The following is a 19,431-nucleotide window of genomic DNA, read 5'->3' as shown; positions in this document are numbered from 1 at the left end:
ATGCTCCTTGAACATTTAATGCTGCCATGTACATTGCTTAAGAACAAAGGATATTCACTTATGTATCTACCTTAAATGAGTTATCAAGTTCAAGAAACTAATATCATTATAAAGTTTATAGTCTATAGTCCAGTAATGTCCTTTTGACTCTTCTCTACTCACTTGTTAGATTACATCCATGATTATGTATTGCCTTTAAAATTCATTGTCTCTTTAGTTGCTCTTTCTTTCTAGTTGTGAGAACATGTACAACAGAAATTTTCGCATCTTGATCACTCCCAAGAATACCATTCAGTGGGATTAATCATATTCACTATGTTGCTGTACCCTCACCACCTTCCATTACTAAAATTTTCCCATTTGCCTAGACAGAAACCCTATAGTCATTTTGCATTAATGTGTCATTCCCCCTGCTAACCAGCCCTGGCAACCTGTACTCTAATTTCTGTTCTATGAGCTTGCACGTTCTCTGATATTTTCTTTGCAGTTATCATCGGGTTTAAATTTAACATCCTAAATTTGTAGCAATCTCACTTGCCTTGATAACAACCTAACTTCAATGGTATATACAAACTGTGTTCCTATAACCCACTGTTCCCCCTCTGTTCTTCCTCCATTCTTATTACAAATTACATGTTTATGCATTATGAGTCTAAACCCACTGATAGATCATAACGTTTTATGCATTTGCCTCTTAGATCCTGTAAGAAGTAAAAAGTGGAGTTACAAACAGTACTAGCATTTATATTTACTGATGTCATAACCCTCGTAGATCTTTTTTTTTTTTTTAACATTTTCTATTGTGAAATGAAACATATATACAAAAAGCAATAAATTTCAAAGTGCATTGTAACAAATACTTATTGTATTGTTTTTCTGATTTCCTTTGGTTCTTTGTCTATGTTCTCCTTTAGCTATTTGAACATATTTCAAACCATTTTTAAAAAGTCTTTGTTTGATATATCCCAGCTCTGATCCTTCTTATGATGGTTTCTAATGCTTTAGTCTTCTCCATGCCTGGGCTATCACTTCCTGTTTCTTTGTATGTTTTGAAATCTTTTATTGAAACCTGGACATTTTGATATTTTAGTGTGATATTTTTGTAATTTAGACTTTGAGGCTTTTCTTCCTTAAGCTTGTATCCAGCTGGTGCTGTAACAGAGGTTTTCTGGAAGTAACTCTTAGGCCTAACTACAGGTGGGCTTAGCTTCTCTGCTTAACAAATAAACTTCCTAAGAACAAGCCTCAAGATCGAGGGTTTTTGGTTTGCTTAAATGAGCTATCCAGACAGGTTGAGTTAGATTATGTGCTACAGCAAATTTAGGTTTTGGACAAATTAAACCTCTCTTCCCTTGGTTTCATGCTACAGTAAATGAAGTTCTAAAATATAACAATGTCATCCTTACCCCTGTATTCTGATTTACCTTAGTTTGGGCCAGATCGGCTTCATTCTTATCTCTAGTTGAAGCCTGATCCCTTTTTTGGTTTCTTTAACAGTTGTATGTAGCAGCGTCTCACAGAAGATCTTTATTTTTTCATGCAGCTTTGATCTATGGTCTGTTGCCCTTTCCTTTCAACTTTCAGAATTCTCTTAAGTATCTATTTAGGGTTAGTCCAGTGGTTTATCTGTGAATGTCCTAGTGTCTCCCACATTTTTGAAAGATAATTTTCCTGGATAAAGAATACTTGGTTAGCAGTGTTTTGCTTTCAGAATTTTAAATATGTCATGCCCCTACTTTATTGCCTGTATGGTTTCTGATAAGAAATCGGTACTTAATCTTACTGAGACTTTTCTTGTGTGTGACATATTGCTTCTCTCTTGTGGCTTTTAGAATTCTTTGTTTATCTTTGGCTTTTAACAGTTTGATTATAGTATGCCACAGTATATGTCTATTTGGGTTTATTCTGTTTGGAGTTTGTTAAACATCTTAGATGTGTATATTCATGTTTTTCATTATATTTCAGCCATTATTCTTTTTAATATTCTCTCTGTCCCTCTCTCTTTTCCTCTGGGAATCCCTTAATGTATATACTGATGTACTTAATAGTGTCCTACAGGTTCCACAGACTCTGTTCACTCTTCTTAATTATTTCCTCTTTCTGCTCCTTAGCCTAGATGATTTGAATTGCCTTATCTTCAAATTCACTGATTTCTTTTTTCTGCCAGCTCCCATCTGCTATCGAATCCCTTTTTTTTCTGTGATTATTAGCTCTGTTTGGTTACTTTTCATAATTCCCATTTCTTTCTTGGTATTTTCTTTGTGTTTATCTATTGTTTTTCTGATTTCCTTTGGTTCTTTGTCTATGTTCTCCTTTAGCTATTTGAACATATTTCAAACCATTTTTAAAAAGTCTTTGTTTGATATATCCCAGCTCTGATCCTTCTTATGATGGTTTCTAATGCTTTAGTCTTCTCCATGCCTGGGCTATCACTTCCTGTTTCTTTGTATGTTTTGAAATCTTTTATTGAAACCTGGACATTTTGATATTTTAGTGTGATATTTTTGTAATTTAGACTTTGAGGCTTTTCTTCCTTAAGCTTGTATCCAGCTGGTGCTGTAACAGAGCTTTCCTTGAATGCCAGAAGTTAACAAACCAAGAAAAAAAGGAAAAAATAAAACACCATTCCCCATCTTTGCAGATTGACCTAAAGCCTAGGGACCTCCCTGATCCTTTCTACACGTGTCTTTTCTTGGGCATATGCACATCACCCTGGGAATTCCCCCATTTATATGGATACGAATGTCCCCTTTTCTTCGCAGTCCTGGGCACTACATGGTATTTCCTACAGTCAGCAATCCCTTGCCCTACATAGTACAACTTAACTGCATCACTGCATTCTATAGGGGAGCTCTGTGAACCGTCTTCTACACACAAGACAAGTCCTGGGATCATGTGTCTCTAGACCACCACCCAATAGATTGTGCCAGGCAACCATGTTCCCAGTATATGTATGAGGGTTACCCTGCAAGCTCTGGAACTGGGAACAGAAATCCACACTGAGAGTGTGGGCTGGCTCTGTGCCAAGTGGGTGAAGGGTAGGAGGGAAGCCAGCAGTATGCCGTGAGATCCTACAGTTTTTAAGTACCTTTTTCTTAATTTGGCACTTCCCCTGTTACTGTAGCCCTTTAACTATTTTCTGGAGCCTTGAGAAAGATGTTTCTGCTATTCTTGCTAGTTATTCAGAGTTTCTCTAGGTGGACAGAGTCCTGAAGCATCTTACTCTGCCTTGATCAGGGCTAGGGCTGGACTAGATTATTTTGTTTCCATAGAGGTCTTGATTGGTATCTCTTATTCAGTTTGCTGACCCAGTGGTAAACTGAGTTAGAGTGAGCCTGTCTATTCATGTAGATTTTTCAGAAAAGCAGAAATAGGATTACCACTTTATTTCCAGGGTAGTGTCCTGGCTCAGTAATATTCTGGTGGGTGGGGTAAAGTAACCACCTTGATATCTTTAGAGACACTCCAGTGTCTCTTTTGATACTTGATCTAGTGGTAAGGAAAACAGAAAGTACAGTTGATGAATGGAAGTTCTTTTAATCTAGACTGGCAGTAGTGGCTGAGATTTTCACAGCACAGTTGTGATAGAGGAGTTTTGTTAGCAGCTATAAAAGATGTTGGGAGGGATTGAGACATTTCTAAAAAAGTAAGAATAACAGAAGGAAAGCTGATAGAAACACACCCTACCTAACCTCATTGTTTACAGAGTGCATGATATATTAGCAAGTGGGGTCTTGAGGAGTTTTTCATATGCATCTGAGGTGCTGAGCTAGATATTGCATAGGAACAGTAGGGGCATGTAGAAATATTTCAGACAGGAGTCCTTTATGTCTGGTTATCATCAGGACTGGTGTTTAAGCCAAGTTTTAAACATGATGCTTATTAAATATAAAGATTAGATCTGAGTAATTATAAAATTTACCCTGAAATAGTACTTGCTGTGGTATGGGTTTTAGAGTAAAACTGGTCTTAAGAAAAATCGTTTTGGATTGTGTCTAGAAACCAACTGGGATCTCCTGCTAGTTTTCCTTGTCATCAGTAATTCTCAAGAAATCCTGCTTTCATTCAATTTTGTTTCTTCCTCTTAGAGTATATTCCGTGTAGTATTCCATGACAGACGGCTACAATACACTGAACATCAGCAGCTGGAGGGCTGGAGGTGGAACCGACCTGGAGATAGAATTCTTGACATAGGTGAGTTTAGAGACTGTTGCCCAAGGAGTGCTTTTAACTGTGGAGTAAGAATTGGTTTTCTTCACTTGGCATTTATCTTGATTCAGAATGCTCCAGAGGCTTGGTTAGCATGAACCTGGCATACTTATAAAGTGTTACTGAACTTCAAGTTGTTATTGCAGGCACTATGTTTCCATGACAATTGTAGCTATTATTTCAGGGTGAATTTTGTTTTGAATAGTGGGTATAAGGGGCCAGGATTTCTCCCACGATGCTGCAAATCCCTACAATTTACTAATGGCTAAGGGCAAGATTGGTGCTATGTCTTTTATTTATTTATTTAACAAATTTTAGAGCAGTTGCAGTTTTATAGAAAAATCATGCAGAGAATACAGAGTTCCCATCCCCAAATTTCACCTGTTAACACTTTGTCTTAGTGTGGTACATTTTTTACAATTGATGAACTGATATTATAATTGTATTATTAACTAAGGTCTGTAATTTACATTAGGGTTCATTCTTTCTGTTGTACAGTTCTATGAGTTTTCTTTTTTTAGTAATTTAAATATATCATCCCACTGTCTTCTAGCCTCCATGGTTTCTGCTGAGAAATCTACACATAGTCTTATTGGGTTTCCCTTGTATGTGATGGATTGTTTTTCTCTTGCTGCTTTCAAGATCCTCTCTTTCTCTTTGACCTCTGACATTCTAACTAGTAAGTGTCTTGGAGAACGCCTATTTGGGTCTAATCTCTTTGGGGTGCGCTGCACTTCTTGAATCTGTAATTTTAGGTCTTTCATAAGAGTTGGGAAATTTTCAGTGATAATTTCTTCCATTAGTTTTTCTCCTCCTTTTCCCTTCTCTTCTCCTTCTGGGACACCCACAACACGTATATTTGTGCGGTTCATATTGTCCTTGAGTTCCCTGATACCCTGTTCAAATTTTTCCATTCTTTTCCGGATAGTTTCTGTTTCTTTTTGGAATTCAGATGTTCCATCCTCCAAATCACTAATTCTATCTTCTGTCTCTTTAAATCTATCATTGTAGGTATCCATTGTTTTTTCCATCTTTTCTACTTTGTCCTTCACTTCCATAAGTTCTGTGATTTGTTTTTTCAGTTTTTCTATTTCTTCTTTATGTTCAGCCCATGTCTTCTTCATGTCCTCCCTCAATTTATCGATTTCATTTTTGAAGAGGTTTTCCATTTCAGTTTTCTTTTTTTTTCTTTTTTAATGCAATTTTGAGATATATTCACATACCATACAGTCCATCCGAAGTATATCATCAATGGTTCCCAGTATTGTCACATAGTATGCAATTAGCACCCCAACCAATTTCAGAACATTTTCATTATTCCAAAAATAATAATAATAAGGTAAAATAAAAATATAAAGGAAAACACAAAATATTCCATACTCCTTATTCCCCCCTCTGTTGATCCCTAGTATTAGTGTGGTACATTTGTCAATGCTGATGAAAGAATATTAAGATATTACTGTTAATTTTAGTCTATTGTTTGCAATAGGTACATTTTCTCCCAAATACCCCTGTATTATTAACTCCTTGTACTAACATCATACATTTGTTCTAGTTCATAAGAGAACTTTTATATTTGTAATGTTAATCACAGTCATGAGAATGTTCGCTATATTATACATTCCCATGTTTTCACCTGGCTTTCCTTCTGATAACGTACATGACCCCAAACTACCCCTTTCAACCACATTCACTCACAATTCAGCGTATTTATTATACTCACAATAATGTGCTACCATCATCTTTACCCATTTTCAAAAGATTAAGTTCAACTTAGTTAGACATTCTGCACTTTATTAAACTTCCACTCCTCATTCTCTTAGCTTCACTGAACCCCTTGGTAACCTATATTCTAGATTTTATGTCTATGAGTTTACATACTGTAATTAGTTTATATTCCTGAGATCATACAATACCTGTTCTTTTGTGTCTGACTGTTTTTCACTCAACATAATATCCTCAGGGTTCATCTGTGTTGTCAAATGCTTCAGAGCTTCATTCCTTCTTACTGATGAATAATATTTCATCATACATTTATACCACATTTTGTTTATCCACTCATGTGTTGATGGATACTAGGATTGCTTCTATCTTTTGGCAATTGTGAATAATGCTGCTGTGAACATTGGTGTACAAGTGTCTGTTCGTGTCTTTGCTTTCAGTTCTTCTGAGTATATGTGGAGTAGAAAAATTGCCAGATCATGTGGCAGTTCTATACTTAGCTCTCTAGAGGAACCGCCAAACTGTCTTTCACAGTGGTTGTACCATTTTACATTCTGAGCAGCAATGAATAAGTGTTCCTATTTCTCCACATCCTTTCCAACACTTGTGGTTTCCTGTTTGTTTAATAGCAGCCATTCTAGTATGTGTAAAGTGATATCTCATTGTTGCTTTGATTTGAATTTTCCTAACAGCTAGTGAAGCTGAACATCTTTCATTGTGCTTTTTGGCCATTTGTATTTCTTCTTTGGAAAAATGTCTATTCATATCTTTTGCCCTTTTTTTAATTGAGCTGTTCATCTTTTTTATTGTTGAGTTGTAGGATTTCTTTATATACTCTAGATATCAAACCCTTATCAAATATGTAGTTTCTGAAGATTTTCTCCCATTGACTGGGCTGCCTTTTCACCCTTTTGACAAAGTCCTTTGAAGCACAGAAGTATTCAGTTTTGAGGAGGTCCCATTTTTCTTTTACTTTTGTTTTGGATGTAAAGTCTAGGAAACTACCTTCTGTCATTAGATCTTGAAGACATTTTCCTGTATTTTTTCTAGGTGTTTTATACTATTGGCTCTTAGATTTTGGTCTTTGATCCAATTGGAATTAATTTTTGTATATGGCATGAGATAGGGATCTATGGTTTTGTCATTGTTAAGGTAACTGATACACAACACAAATTTCCCGTTTTAAGCACTTTGAAGTATACAGTTCAGTGGTAGTGCTATATCTTATATAAAGTGGAAAACCTAGGATTAGAATCTATGTCTCTTGGTTTGCAGTTCAGATTTTTTTATATTACTTTGCTACATAGAATAGAATTTGTTTTTCCTAAATTATAAGACATAAGGAAAGGATCTTCAGAGACACACAATCTCACTTAATGCACACACATTTTTTTTTTTTTTTGCATGGGCAGGCACTGTGTATCGTACCCGGGTCTCTAGCATGGCAGGCAAGAACTCTGCCTGCTGAGCTGCCATGGCCTGCCTGAATGCATATACTTTTAATCCCAGCACCTGTCTTTATTCATTTCAACAAAGCTATCTCCTATTGATAAATATTTAAACAAATCTAAAAACTACTAGTTTTACCTGAGAAAACAGTGGTTCTCATTCAGATATCCTGACATCCATTTGATAAATTAACCTTAGGATTAGTTTATTACAACACAGACAACACGGGCACTGAAACTTTATTTTGTTTCCTTTCTCTTCCCCCTTTGGTTAAGAAGTCTTTCTTGATCCCATGATGCCATGGCCAGGCTCATAACTGGAGTCATGTCCCATGTTCCCAGGGGGATTTATACCCCTAGGAGTCATTCCCCTCTAGGGGAGGAGGGCAGTGAGCTCACCTGTGGAGTTGGTTTAGAGGGAGAGGCCACATCTGAGCAACAAAAGAGGTTCTCTGGAGGTGACACTTAGGCATAATAATAAGTAGGCTTAACTTCTCCTTTGTAGGAGTAAGTTTCACAAGGTTACGCCCCAATATCAAGGGCCTGGCCCATCAAATTGGCAGTCCCCAGTGATTGCTAGAATATCAGGTCTTCCCTACGTGGGGAAGTTTAATATTTCCACCTTTTTCCCTAGTCTTTCAAGGGGACTTTGCAAATATTTTTTAATCTTCCGCCCAGATTACTCTGGGATATATCTGGGCATTACAAATTGCCTTATTTATTTATTTATTATTATTTTTTTAATGATTTAATTCTTTTAGCACTAGGTTTTGTTTTTCTTTAACTTTTTTAATTTTATAATATAATATATATACAAAGGAAAGAAATGAGAAAATAGTTTTCAAAGCACTCTTCAACAAGTAGCTAAAGGACAGATCCTAGAGTTTGTCATGGGCTACCATACAATCCTCTCGTATTTTTCCTTCTAGATGCTCCAGAATATAGGAGGCTAGAAGGCTGAAGTTTTTTTTATCATCACAGTCGACTATTTTTCCTTCTTTTTTTGTGAAAAATAACTGATATACATTTAATTGAAGAACATATTTCAGAGTTTGACATGGGTTACAATTTCACAATTTTAGGCTTTTTCCTCTAGCTACTCTAAAATACTGGAGACTAAAAGAGATGTCAGTTTAATGATTCAGCATTCATATTCATTTGTTAAATACTATCTTTCTCTATAACTCCATCATCACCTTTGATCTTTCCATTCCTCTCTTTAGGGATGTTTAGGCTATGGCCATTCTAAATTTTTCATATTGGAAGGGTCTGTCACTAATATGGGAGATGGAACTATCTGATGTTCTGGAGAGTCTGGGCTAGGTTTCAGACTTAACTGTACCAGGGACCCATCTGGAGGTTGTAGGTTTCTGGAAAGTTACTCTAGTGCATGGAACCCTTGTGGAATCTTATTTATTGCTTTAGGTATTCTTTAGGATTGGCTGGAATGGTCCTGGTTGGGGAATGGCAGGTTATGACAGGTAGCAAAGTCTAACTGAAGCTTGCGTAACAGCAACCACCTGAGTAGCCTCTCCACTCTGTTTGAACTCTCTCTGCCACTGATACTTTATTAATTACACTTCTTTTCCCCCTTTTGGTCAGGATGGAATTGTTGATCCCATGGTACCAGGTCTGGATTCATACCTGGGAGTCATCCCCCACGTCGCCAGGGAGACTTTCACCCCTGGATGTCATGTCCCATACAGGGAAGACAGCAGTGATTTCACTTGCAGAGTTGGGCTTAGAGAGACTGAGGCCACATCTGAGCAACAAAAGAGGTTGTCCAGAAGTAACTCTTAGGCATGCCTGCAGGTAGTCTAAGCTTCTCCACTACCTACATAAGTTTCACAGGAGTAAGCCTCTTGATTGAGGGCATGGCCTATTGATTTGGGTGTCCCAAAGTTTGGCACAGTATCAGGGGATTCCCTGATAGTAAGGTTTAAAACAGTTCTATGTATTTTCCCATCCCTCAGGAGACTTTGCCAATGCTTTTTTATTATCTGCTTAATATACTCTAGGATGTATCCAGGCATTACAATAATCTATATGGGATTAAAGGACCTCTTTGTTATTCTGTGCTCCCTGTGTTTCAGTTGTTCAAATGAGCTATACAGATAGGTTGAATTAGATTATGCACTACAGAAAAGTTCATTTCCAGACCAAATAAACCTTTCTTCCATTGGTCTCAAAGAGTATGTGTGGTTCTAAAATATAGACACTGTCTTCCTAACTCCTATGTTCTGAATTTCTTTAACCCCAACCTGTTCGGCTTTGTTCTTATCTCTAAATATCAGGTTATAGATATAAAACAGTCTCTCAAAATCCAGAAATAATAATCACCACTCTGGACTTAATGTGCCTGCTCTAAAAGTTTGCAGTCTTGGCCCCTGTTTTCTTACAAGCATTTTCTAAAGGTGACTATACCTTCTTGTTCTTTTGTTTCTAGCTTATTTTGTCTCACCAAATGTCCCACATGTTCATTCACATCATTGCAAGCCTCTTGACTTTGCTCCTTTTTGTAGCAGCACAGCCTTCGTTCATAAATATACACCATCGTTTTCCAATCTACTTTTCCATCAGTGTACCCTTCAGCCTCCTGCATTCATTGGGCATCATGTAGAGGGCCCAAAGTCCACAGTCCATCAACATTCTCAACTTTAGATAATTTTGTTGTTCCCAGGAGAAAGAAGACCAATAAACACACCCTCGCCAAATGGGAAATCTAAACTTCCTCTTAATTCTTGTCCCTTTCCCCATTATTTACCTCTCCTATTGCTGTGGTAGTGCTGATGGTTTCCTTTTGAACATAGCTCATAGCATGCAATAGTAGTTGTCCCCCTATACCCTGGACTTAAACACTCTTTATACAAGAATCATATTTGAAATAATTCTTGCAAGAACTAATTCATATTTCTAGTGTTAATCAGTGAGATGCATAGGTCTGTGCAACCCCTTTCAAGCTTGTTCATCTTCAATATAGTAATATGACTTACCCACTAGAGAACCACCTTCACTCCTACCTATTCCCTTACATTGGAGTTCACTCCTGTCTATTCCCTTACATTGGAGTTCAACCTCATTAGCTAACCCATCTCTAGGTTCTATGTATCTCTCAGTCCCCTCTATTCTATATTATAAGCCTCTGATTATACCTTTATGCTGGTCGTAAAACTGGAATCATAAGGTAGCTATCCTTTTGTGTCTGGCTAACTTCACTCAGCATTATGTCCTCAAGGTTCATCCATCTTGTCATGTGCTTCAGGATGTCATTTTGTCCTACTGCTACTTAATTTTCCATCGTATGTATATACCACATTTTGTTGATCCACTCGTCTGTTGATGGCATTTGGTTTGTTTCCATCTTTTGGCAATTGTGAATAATGCCGCTATGAACATCAGTGTACAAATGTCTGTTTGTGTTATTGCTTTCAGCTCTTCTGGGTATATACCAAGTACTACTGTTGCTGGGTCATAGGGCAGCTTGATATTTAGTTTCCTAAGGAACCGCCAAACAGTCTTCCATTGTGGCTGTACCATTATACATTCCCACCAGCAGTGCATAAGTGTCCCAGTTTCTCCACATCCTCTCCAGCATTAATAGATTCCTGTTTGTTTAATTTTTTTTTTTTTTGCATGGGCAGGCACCGGGAATGGCGGTAGAGAACTCTGACTACTGAGCCACTGTGGCCTGTCCTTCCTGTTTGTTTAGTAGCAGCCATTCTTATAGTTGGGAGGTGGTATGTCATTTTAGTCTTGATCTGCATTTCCCTTATAGCCAATGAAAAGGAGCATCTCTTCATGTGCTTTTGAGCCATCTGTGTTTGCTCTTCAGAAAAATGCCTATTCAAATCTTTAACCTATTTTATAATTGGGTTGTTTGTTCTTTTGTTTTTGAATTGTTTGATTTCTTTATACAGGAAATCAAACTTTTGTCTGATATGTGATTTCCAAATATTTTCTCCCATTGAGTTGGTTGCCTCTTCACTTTTTTGACAAAGTCTTTTGAAATGCAGAAGCATTTGATTTTGAGGAGTTCCCATTTGCCTATTTAGTTTTTTGTTTCTTGTGCTTTGGGTGTAAAGTTTAGGAAGCTACCTCCTATTACTAGGTCTTGATGATGTTTCCCAACATTTTCTTCTAGTAGCTTTATGGTGCTAGTTCTTATATTTAGATGTTGATCCACTTTGAGTTGATTTTGCATAGGGTATAAGATAGGGGTCTTCTTTCATTCTCCTGGCCGTTGATATCCAGTTCTTCCATGCCCAATTATTGAAAACACTATTTTACCCCAGTTCAGAGGATTTGGGGGCCTTGCCAAAAATCCATTGACCATAGATTTGGTGGTCTATTTCTGCACTCTTGATTTGATTCCTTTGGTCAATGCTTCTATCTTTGTGCCAGTACCATGCTGTTTTGACCACTATGGCTTTATAATGGTTTTTTTTTTTTTTTTTTTTTTTTTTACATGGGCAGGCACCGGGAATTGAACCCAGGTCCTCTGGCATCGCAGGCAAGCATTCTTGCCTGCTGAGCCACCGTGGCCCACCCTATAATAGGTTTTAAAGTCAGCAAGTGTTAATCCTCCCTCAGCATTGTTCAATGATTACATTTTGTTTCTCAGATATCCCAATGTCTGTGGGTATAATCGATCCTAGGGCTAATCCAACCCAACTAAATACAGTGGAGTTCCTATGGGATCCTGCAAAGAGGACATCTGTGTTTATTCAGGTAAGTCATTGCAGATGAGGTTCCAGTTATAAGTATCACCCCTCTTATCACCAGATTGTTTCTTTAAGGATGGAATATACTGAATTTGAAATCTTTACAGTGCTCCAGCCTGACTGTCAAGTTCAGACTCCTCAACATGTCCCTGAGACCAGTGTGGAGTTTTTGAATTACTCTTCTAATTACCGTAACTTATTTATTTACCACAAAATGCTTACCAATAACTGCATAATATTTTATCCTTTGGATGTACCATAGTTTACCCAATAATCGCTTAGTGTTTAGATTGTCCTAATTTTTTACTATTATGAATTAAGTTACTTTGAACATCTTCAAACTTAAATTTTGATTTGTATATACTTGTGTCCATTGGGTAGAGTCCTTTAAAATCTGTATTTGTGAGAACTAATAGTTTATTAAGTGCTTACTATGAGAGAGTTACTGTCTTAAGTAAACTTTTTGTATGCATGATTTTATTTAATACTTTCAACAATAATCCTGTGAAACAGGAATAGTCCTTGTGGCTGAGAGAGGTTAAGTAACTTAACTGAGCCAAGTGCTTGATCAGGCAAGATTGCACTATCAAGATTCACCAAGGCATTAGGTTTTATGCCGTAGCCAAGTAAATATTTTCCCCTGTATGCCCTGTGAGCTTTCATATTTACTATTCTCCCCGTGTGGGTGAATCTTCCTTTTTCTAAAATCTACCTTAGAGTCCAGGAAAACTTTGCTAACAGAAATAATTTATCTTTTTTGTTAACTCTGCATTCTCTGTAGCAGTTAATGTGTTTAGTTCCTCATGGAAGCATTTGTTTGCATTAGATCCAGACATATACTTTGTGTTTGTAAATCATTTACGTTTTTCTCATTTCCTCCATCAGGTTGTAAGTTCTTTAAGATCTAGAAGAGGGTAGAAAGTGTTTTTGTAGGTATTTCTAATGCCTGTTAAAGGTTTTACTCTTAGTAGTTGCTCAAACAAGTCTTGCTGATTGATTTGAGTAGCTGGCAGTACTGACGCTTTGCTGTTGTATTCTTTTCAGGTGCACTGTATTAGCACAGAGTTTACTATGAGGAAACATGGTGGAGAAAAGGGTGTACCATTCCGAGTCCAAATTGATACCTTCAAGGAGAATGAAAATGGGGAATACACTGAGCACTTACACTCAGCCAGCTGCCAGATCAAAGTCTTCAAGGTATTCCTGGACATTGTGCTGGCCTGCAGATCCTTTTTTCTCAATGCTCTACTTTAACATCAGTTAGTAAATCAGAAGTCAACATGATTTTTTTCAAAAACTATGAAAATGCAGTCTATGTTAGAATGATTGAATTGATTGCTGAGATGCCTGGTAAAAAAATTTATATGGGGATGGTATGGGAGCAGGGGAACTTGGAAAAGGGGATTTGAAACATGGATTCTCTTTGCAAGCTCTTAGAATCCATTGAAAATACCAGCACTTTTATAAAGCTCAGTCTTTATGGACTGTATGTGTGTGAAGATTTCTCAATAAAAATATTTTTTTCAATAAAAATTATTTTCAATCAATAAAAAAAGCTCAGAAAAATTATGAAAAGCTGGTGGTTTTGGTTAGATTCGTACTTGATTTTCTTTCCTTATTTTATTCTTTATTTTTATCATATATGATAAATATGTTCTCCTTGCAAATGATTCAATTGCAGACGAGTGTTCAGAGCACAACATCAAAGTCCCTTTATCGCTTTTAACCCTGACTCCTCATCCGCTCCCCTTATGATAAACACTATCATAATTTGGTTTGTATCCTCCTAGTCCCCTTATTTTTTATATATATATATATATACATGTATCTTTTCTTTGAAACATAAATCTGATTATAACATATAATTGTTTTGCTTTCTGTTCAGTTAACTACATGCTTTATAGATCTTTTCATGTCAGTAGTTAAAAATCTTTTTCATTTTTTTCAATACCATCAAACATTTAAATTTCCTATTTTCAGACTTATCTGTAATGATGCAGTTGATTTCCTTCTACATACATCTTTGTTTCATATGTGAATATTTAATTTCTTAGAAGTAATATTGTTGGGTCTAAAGTGAGTACTTGAGTTTAAAACAAAGTATTTCTTATTTTAGCCCAAAGGTGCAGATAGAAAGCAAAAAACAGATAGGGAGAAAATGGAAAAACGAACACCTCATGAAAAGGAGAAATATCAGCCTTCGTATGAGACGACAATACTTACAGAGGTAAAAGGATTTCTTTTGCTGGTAATTTTAGTCCATTTTAAGGGATGTATAGTGATGTATTTTATTCTTAAAAGAAGAAGCCATCACTTCCAAGCCCAGTCAAAATTTACTGGTCCTAGGAGTAGTCTCTTTTGCTTATCATAAGGGCTGCTGAAGAATTATGATTTATTAATCAATTGCTATTCAAGAAATAATTTTTTAGCGGAACATTAAGGTCATATGTTTTTTTTTCAGTATCTAAGTTATCCTTTGTTTTCAGTGTTCTCCATGGCCTGAGATCACATACGTCAATAATTCCCCATCACCTGGCTTCAACAGTTCTCATAGCAGTTTTTCTCTTGGGGAAGGGTAAGTCTGGGAAATGAAATCGGCTTCTGTTTGTCCCAATTATGTATTCTTTCATTATCTTTTGATAAATAAGATCTTTTAAAGCCAGCAGGTACTTCTATTTGGTCAGTGTTTGATGGATTCATGTATTAAGGGAGGTTTTAAATGTCTTCAAAAGACACTAAAAGAGTTTTATGTAGCCCTTTCTATCTCCATCCTCCCTCCACCCCCTCACCATTAGGAAATAGCATTTGTGGTCAGTTTTTAGTGATCTCAATGATTGATATTATAGGGTTTTTGCTTCTTCATATGGCTGCTTATTTTATGGTCATTTCACTTCCAGTGGAAATTGAAGATAGTTGTACAAACACTAAAATCTGTCTTGTTACTTGCTAAGAATGCTCCTAACAGTGAATTATTATGGATCTTTGATAATTGGGGGAAGGTTGAAAATGATGGGTAAATTGAATTTTAGAATAATCAGTGGTATGCATTTAATCTTGCCTTATTGTTTTTTATCATCAGAGATACTTTAAAGTTGGTTTGGATACCTACTGTAGTTAAAAAAAAAAAGTGGCTGTCTTATAACCCTAGGATTTAACATGCATGCCACATAGGTCATATTGAAACTTGAGACAGTTAGGTAACCAAATGTGTGAGTATATTGTTTGGTTGTAATGTTTAATTTTAGATTTATTTAGGCTCTATGCTCAGCCTACTTCCAAAAGGATTTAAGGTAGCTTAAATATTCAAAATGTAACCATTCAAATAAAAATAGATAGAAGAAAAAATAGGTCTATCAAAATAGAATTTCTATAACTGGGACTCTAAGATAAGTTAATAACTAAATTTGAATACTGAATTTAAATTTTGAAGCTAGGGCCAAAAAAAAAAAGGAAGGAAGAATGAAAGAAAAATACCTTTTTAAAAGAAAATAATCACACAATTTTAAAGAATTAAATTCTCTAGAAATAAATTTAACCAAGGATATGAAGATTTGGATGCTGAAAACCACAGAACATTGCCAAAAGAAATTGTAGACCTAAATAAATGAAAAGACATCTTGTGATTGGATTGGATTGGAAGACTTAATATTGTTAAAATGTCACTACTACCCAAAGTGATTTGTGTATTAAACTTGCAATCCTGATCACAATGCCACTTATAATCCTGATCACAATTACAAAGGCCTTTCAGAGAAGCATAAAAGCCAATAATCTAATTTCTGTGGAATCCTGTGATAGCCAAAATTACCTTGAAAAAAAAAGAAAGTTGGAGGGCTTACATTTCCTGTTTTTCAAAACTTTACTCCAAGCCTACAGTAATTAAAACAGTATAGTACTGGCATAAGGCAAAATAGATCAACTTTCAATAGAATTGAAAGTTCAGAAATAAATAAACCCTCAGAAATAAACCCTCACATCTATGACTTTTGACAGGAGTACCAAGTTCACTGATTGGGGAAAGCCTAGTCTGTTCAACAAATGGTACTGGTGAAACTGGTTATCCACATGCAAAAGAATAAAGTTGAACCCTTCCCTCACACCATATACAAAAATTAATTCAAAATGGGTCAACAACCTAAATATAAGGCTAAAACCATAAAACTCTTAGAAGAAAACAAAGTGACTTTCTATTACACAATAGATTCTTAGAGTATACACCAAAAGAAAAAACAGATGTATTGGATTTCATCAAGATAAAAAAATTTGAACATCAAAGGGCATTATCAAGAAGTTGTAAATAGATGATGGAGTAGGAACCTCCAGAAATCTGTCCCTCCACCAGAACAGTTACTGAACTGACAAGAACTGTCTGAATCAACTGTTTTGAAACTCTGAAGTCTAGTAGAAGTCTGTAGCATCAAGGAAAAAGCCAGAGGAAGAGGCTGGTAAATTGCAGTAAATACCTGTAAATTTCACTCTCCATACAGAGGCATGGAAAAATATGAGCAGGGACTCATATTCATTCACCGAATTGAATGACAACATGAAGTGCACAAATGTACATGTTGTGGGTGTCCCAGAAGGAGAAGAGAAGGAAAAAGGAGGACAAAAACTAATGAAGGAAATTATCACTGAAAATTTCCCAACTCTTATGAAATACTTAAAATTACAGATCCAAGAAGTACAGCATACCCCAAACAGAATAGATCCAAGTAGCCTTACTCCAGAGTGTCACATGTCAAAGAGAAAGCGAGAATCTTGAAAGCAGCAAGAGAAAAGCAATCCATCACATACAAGGGAAGCCCAATAAGACTATGCATAGATTTCTCAGCAGAAACCATGGAGTTGGGAAGATAGTGGATGATGTATTGAAATTACTAAAAGAGAAAAACTGCCAACCAAGAATTCTATATCCAGCAAAATTGTCCTTCAAAAATGAGGGAGAAATTAAAACATTTTCAGGCAAAAAATCACTGAGAGAATTTGTGACCAAGAGACCAACTCTGCAAGAAATACTAAAGGGAACCCTAGGGACAGATATGAAAAGACAGGAGAAATATGTGTGGAGAAGAGTGTAGAAATGAAGACTATCAGCAAAGGTAAAAAGAAGAAAAATGAGATACGACATATAAAATCCAAAAGGCAAAATGGTAGAAGAAAGTACTGCCCATACAGCAATAACACTAAATGTTAATGGATTAAACTCCCCAATCTAAATGTATAGACTGGCAGAATGGATTAAAAAACAGGACCCATCTATATTCTGGCTACAGGAAATGCATCTTAGACCCAAGGATAAACATAGGTTGAAAGTGAAAGGTTGGGAAAAGATTTTTTATGCAAATAATCAGAAAAGAGCAGGAGTGGCTATACTAATATCCAACAAATTAGACTTCAAATGTAAAATGGTTAAAAGAGACAAAGAAGGACACTATGTATTAATAAAAGGAACAATTCAACAAGAAAGTATAACAATCATAAATATTTATGCACCAAGCCAGAATGCTTCAAAATATGAGGCAAACACTGAAAAGAGAAATAGAAGCATCTTCCAAAATAGTTGGAGATATCAATTCCCCACTCTCATCAATGGACAGAACATGTAGACAGAGGATCAATAAAGACACAGAGAATTTAAATAATACAATAAATGAGCTAGACTTAACAGACATTTATAGAACATTACACCCCACAACAGCAGGATATACCTTTTTCTCAAGTGCCTATGGATCATTCTCAAGAATAGACCATATGTTGGATCACAAAGCAAGTCTCAACAAATTTAAAAAGATTGAAATCATGCGAAACACTTTCTCAGATCATAAAGGAATGAAGTTGGAAATCAATAATAGGCAGAGTGCTAGAAAATTCACATATATGTGGAGGCTCAATGACACACTCTTAAAGAACCAGTGGTTAAGGAAGAAATTACAAGAGAAATCAGTAAATATGATGAGGCAAATGAAAATGAAAACACAACATATCAAAATTTATGAGATGCAGCAAAGGCAGTTCTAAGAGGGAAATTTATTGCCCTAAATGCCTGTATTAAAAAAGAAGAAAGAGCAAAAATCTAGAATTAACTGTCCACTTGGAAGAACTAGAGAAAATAGCAAACTAACCCCAAAGCAAGCAAAAGGAAAGAAATAATGAAAATTAGAGCAGAAATAAATGAAATTGAGAACATGAAAACAATCGAGAAAATCAACAAAACCAGAAGTTGTTTCTATGAGAGAATCAATAAGATTGATGGTCCCTTAGCGAGGTTGACAAAAAGAAGGAGAGAAAGGATGCAAATAAATAAAATCAGAAATGGAAGAGGAGACATAACTTGTGCATTTCCTAATATAACTTATGTGGACAGTTTAATTGAACATCGTAAGTACATGAAACTTTGAGTAGGGCATGAGATTTTGTAGGTTTGTCCAGATTGATGCCTCAATAAATCCCAGAAGGATTTGAACAGTGAATAAAAATGTATTTGCAAAATCCCCTTGGGGGAATGGTGAGAATGGGGAAAAATTCAACTTTCAAATGAAGAATTCTTGATATTCTCAGAAGCAGTGGGGTCAATCAAAGCAATATGCTGAGCCCCCAATCTTTGGTTTAGTTCAAATGAAACTTAATCCCACAAAGGATAGGCTGGGTCTGCTTGAGGTTGGGCCTAGGGGTCACTCCCAGGAGAGCCTCTTTTGTTGCTCAGATGTGGCCTGTCTCTCTCAGCCAACATGACAAGCAAACTCACTGCCCTCCCCCTTTCTATGTGGGACATGACTTCCAGGGGTGTGGACCTTCCTGGCAGTGTGGGACAGAAATCCTAAAATGAGTTGGGACTCAGTACCAAGGAATTGAGAAAACATTCTCAACCGAACGTTTGAGAATGGGAATCTCTCAATGACTGAGAGATTCCAAACAGAGTCAAGAGGTTATCCTGGAGGTTATTCTTGCACATTGAATAAATATCATCTTTTTAGTTAGGGCCTAACAGCGAGGCTGAAGGGAACTGCCTGAAGGTGTGGAGCTGTGTTCCAGTAGCCATGTTTCTTGAAGATGATTAAATGATAATGTGGCTATTGTGGTGTGACTGTGATGGTGGAGGCCTTGTGTCTGATACTTCTTTTATCTACCTTATGGACAGATGAGTGAAACATACGGATTAGAAATGGGTGAATAATAGGGGGAACAAATTTTGGAAAGGGGTTAATGGATTGAAGTGCTGGTGGTTGGTGGGAGGGTGAGGGGTATGGTATGTACAGATTTTTTTCTGTTTTCTTTTTGTTTCTGTTTCTGGATTGATGCAGGTATTCTGGGAAGTGCTCATGGTGATGAAT

General features: G+C 36.3%; 1 protein-coding gene across 4 annotated transcripts in view; it reads left to right on the top strand.

Moving 5' to 3' along the window:
• Positions 1 to 19,431, top strand: part of TFCP2 (transcription factor CP2) — a 131,425-nt gene that overhangs the window by 66,328 nt on the left and 45,666 nt on the right. For all 4 annotated transcript variants that reach the window (XM_077170918.1, XM_077170919.1, XM_077170920.1 and 1 more), the window contains 5 exons: positions 4,089 to 4,194; positions 12,001 to 12,107; positions 13,145 to 13,297; positions 14,217 to 14,327; positions 14,587 to 14,675. In XM_077170918.1, coding sequence (XP_077027033.1) covers positions 4,089 to 4,194; positions 12,001 to 12,107; positions 13,145 to 13,297; positions 14,217 to 14,327; positions 14,587 to 14,675 — 566 coding nt within the window. The remainder of the gene's footprint in view (positions 1 to 4,088; positions 4,195 to 12,000; positions 12,108 to 13,144; positions 13,298 to 14,216; positions 14,328 to 14,586; positions 14,676 to 19,431) is intronic.

Source organism: Tamandua tetradactyla, chromosome 7 (assembly GCF_023851605.1).
Source record: "Tamandua tetradactyla isolate mTamTet1 chromosome 7, mTamTet1.pri, whole genome shotgun sequence".
Lineage (NCBI taxonomy): Eukaryota > Metazoa > Chordata > Mammalia > Pilosa > Myrmecophagidae > Tamandua > Tamandua tetradactyla.
This window is presented reverse-complemented; position numbering and strand designations above follow the sequence as displayed.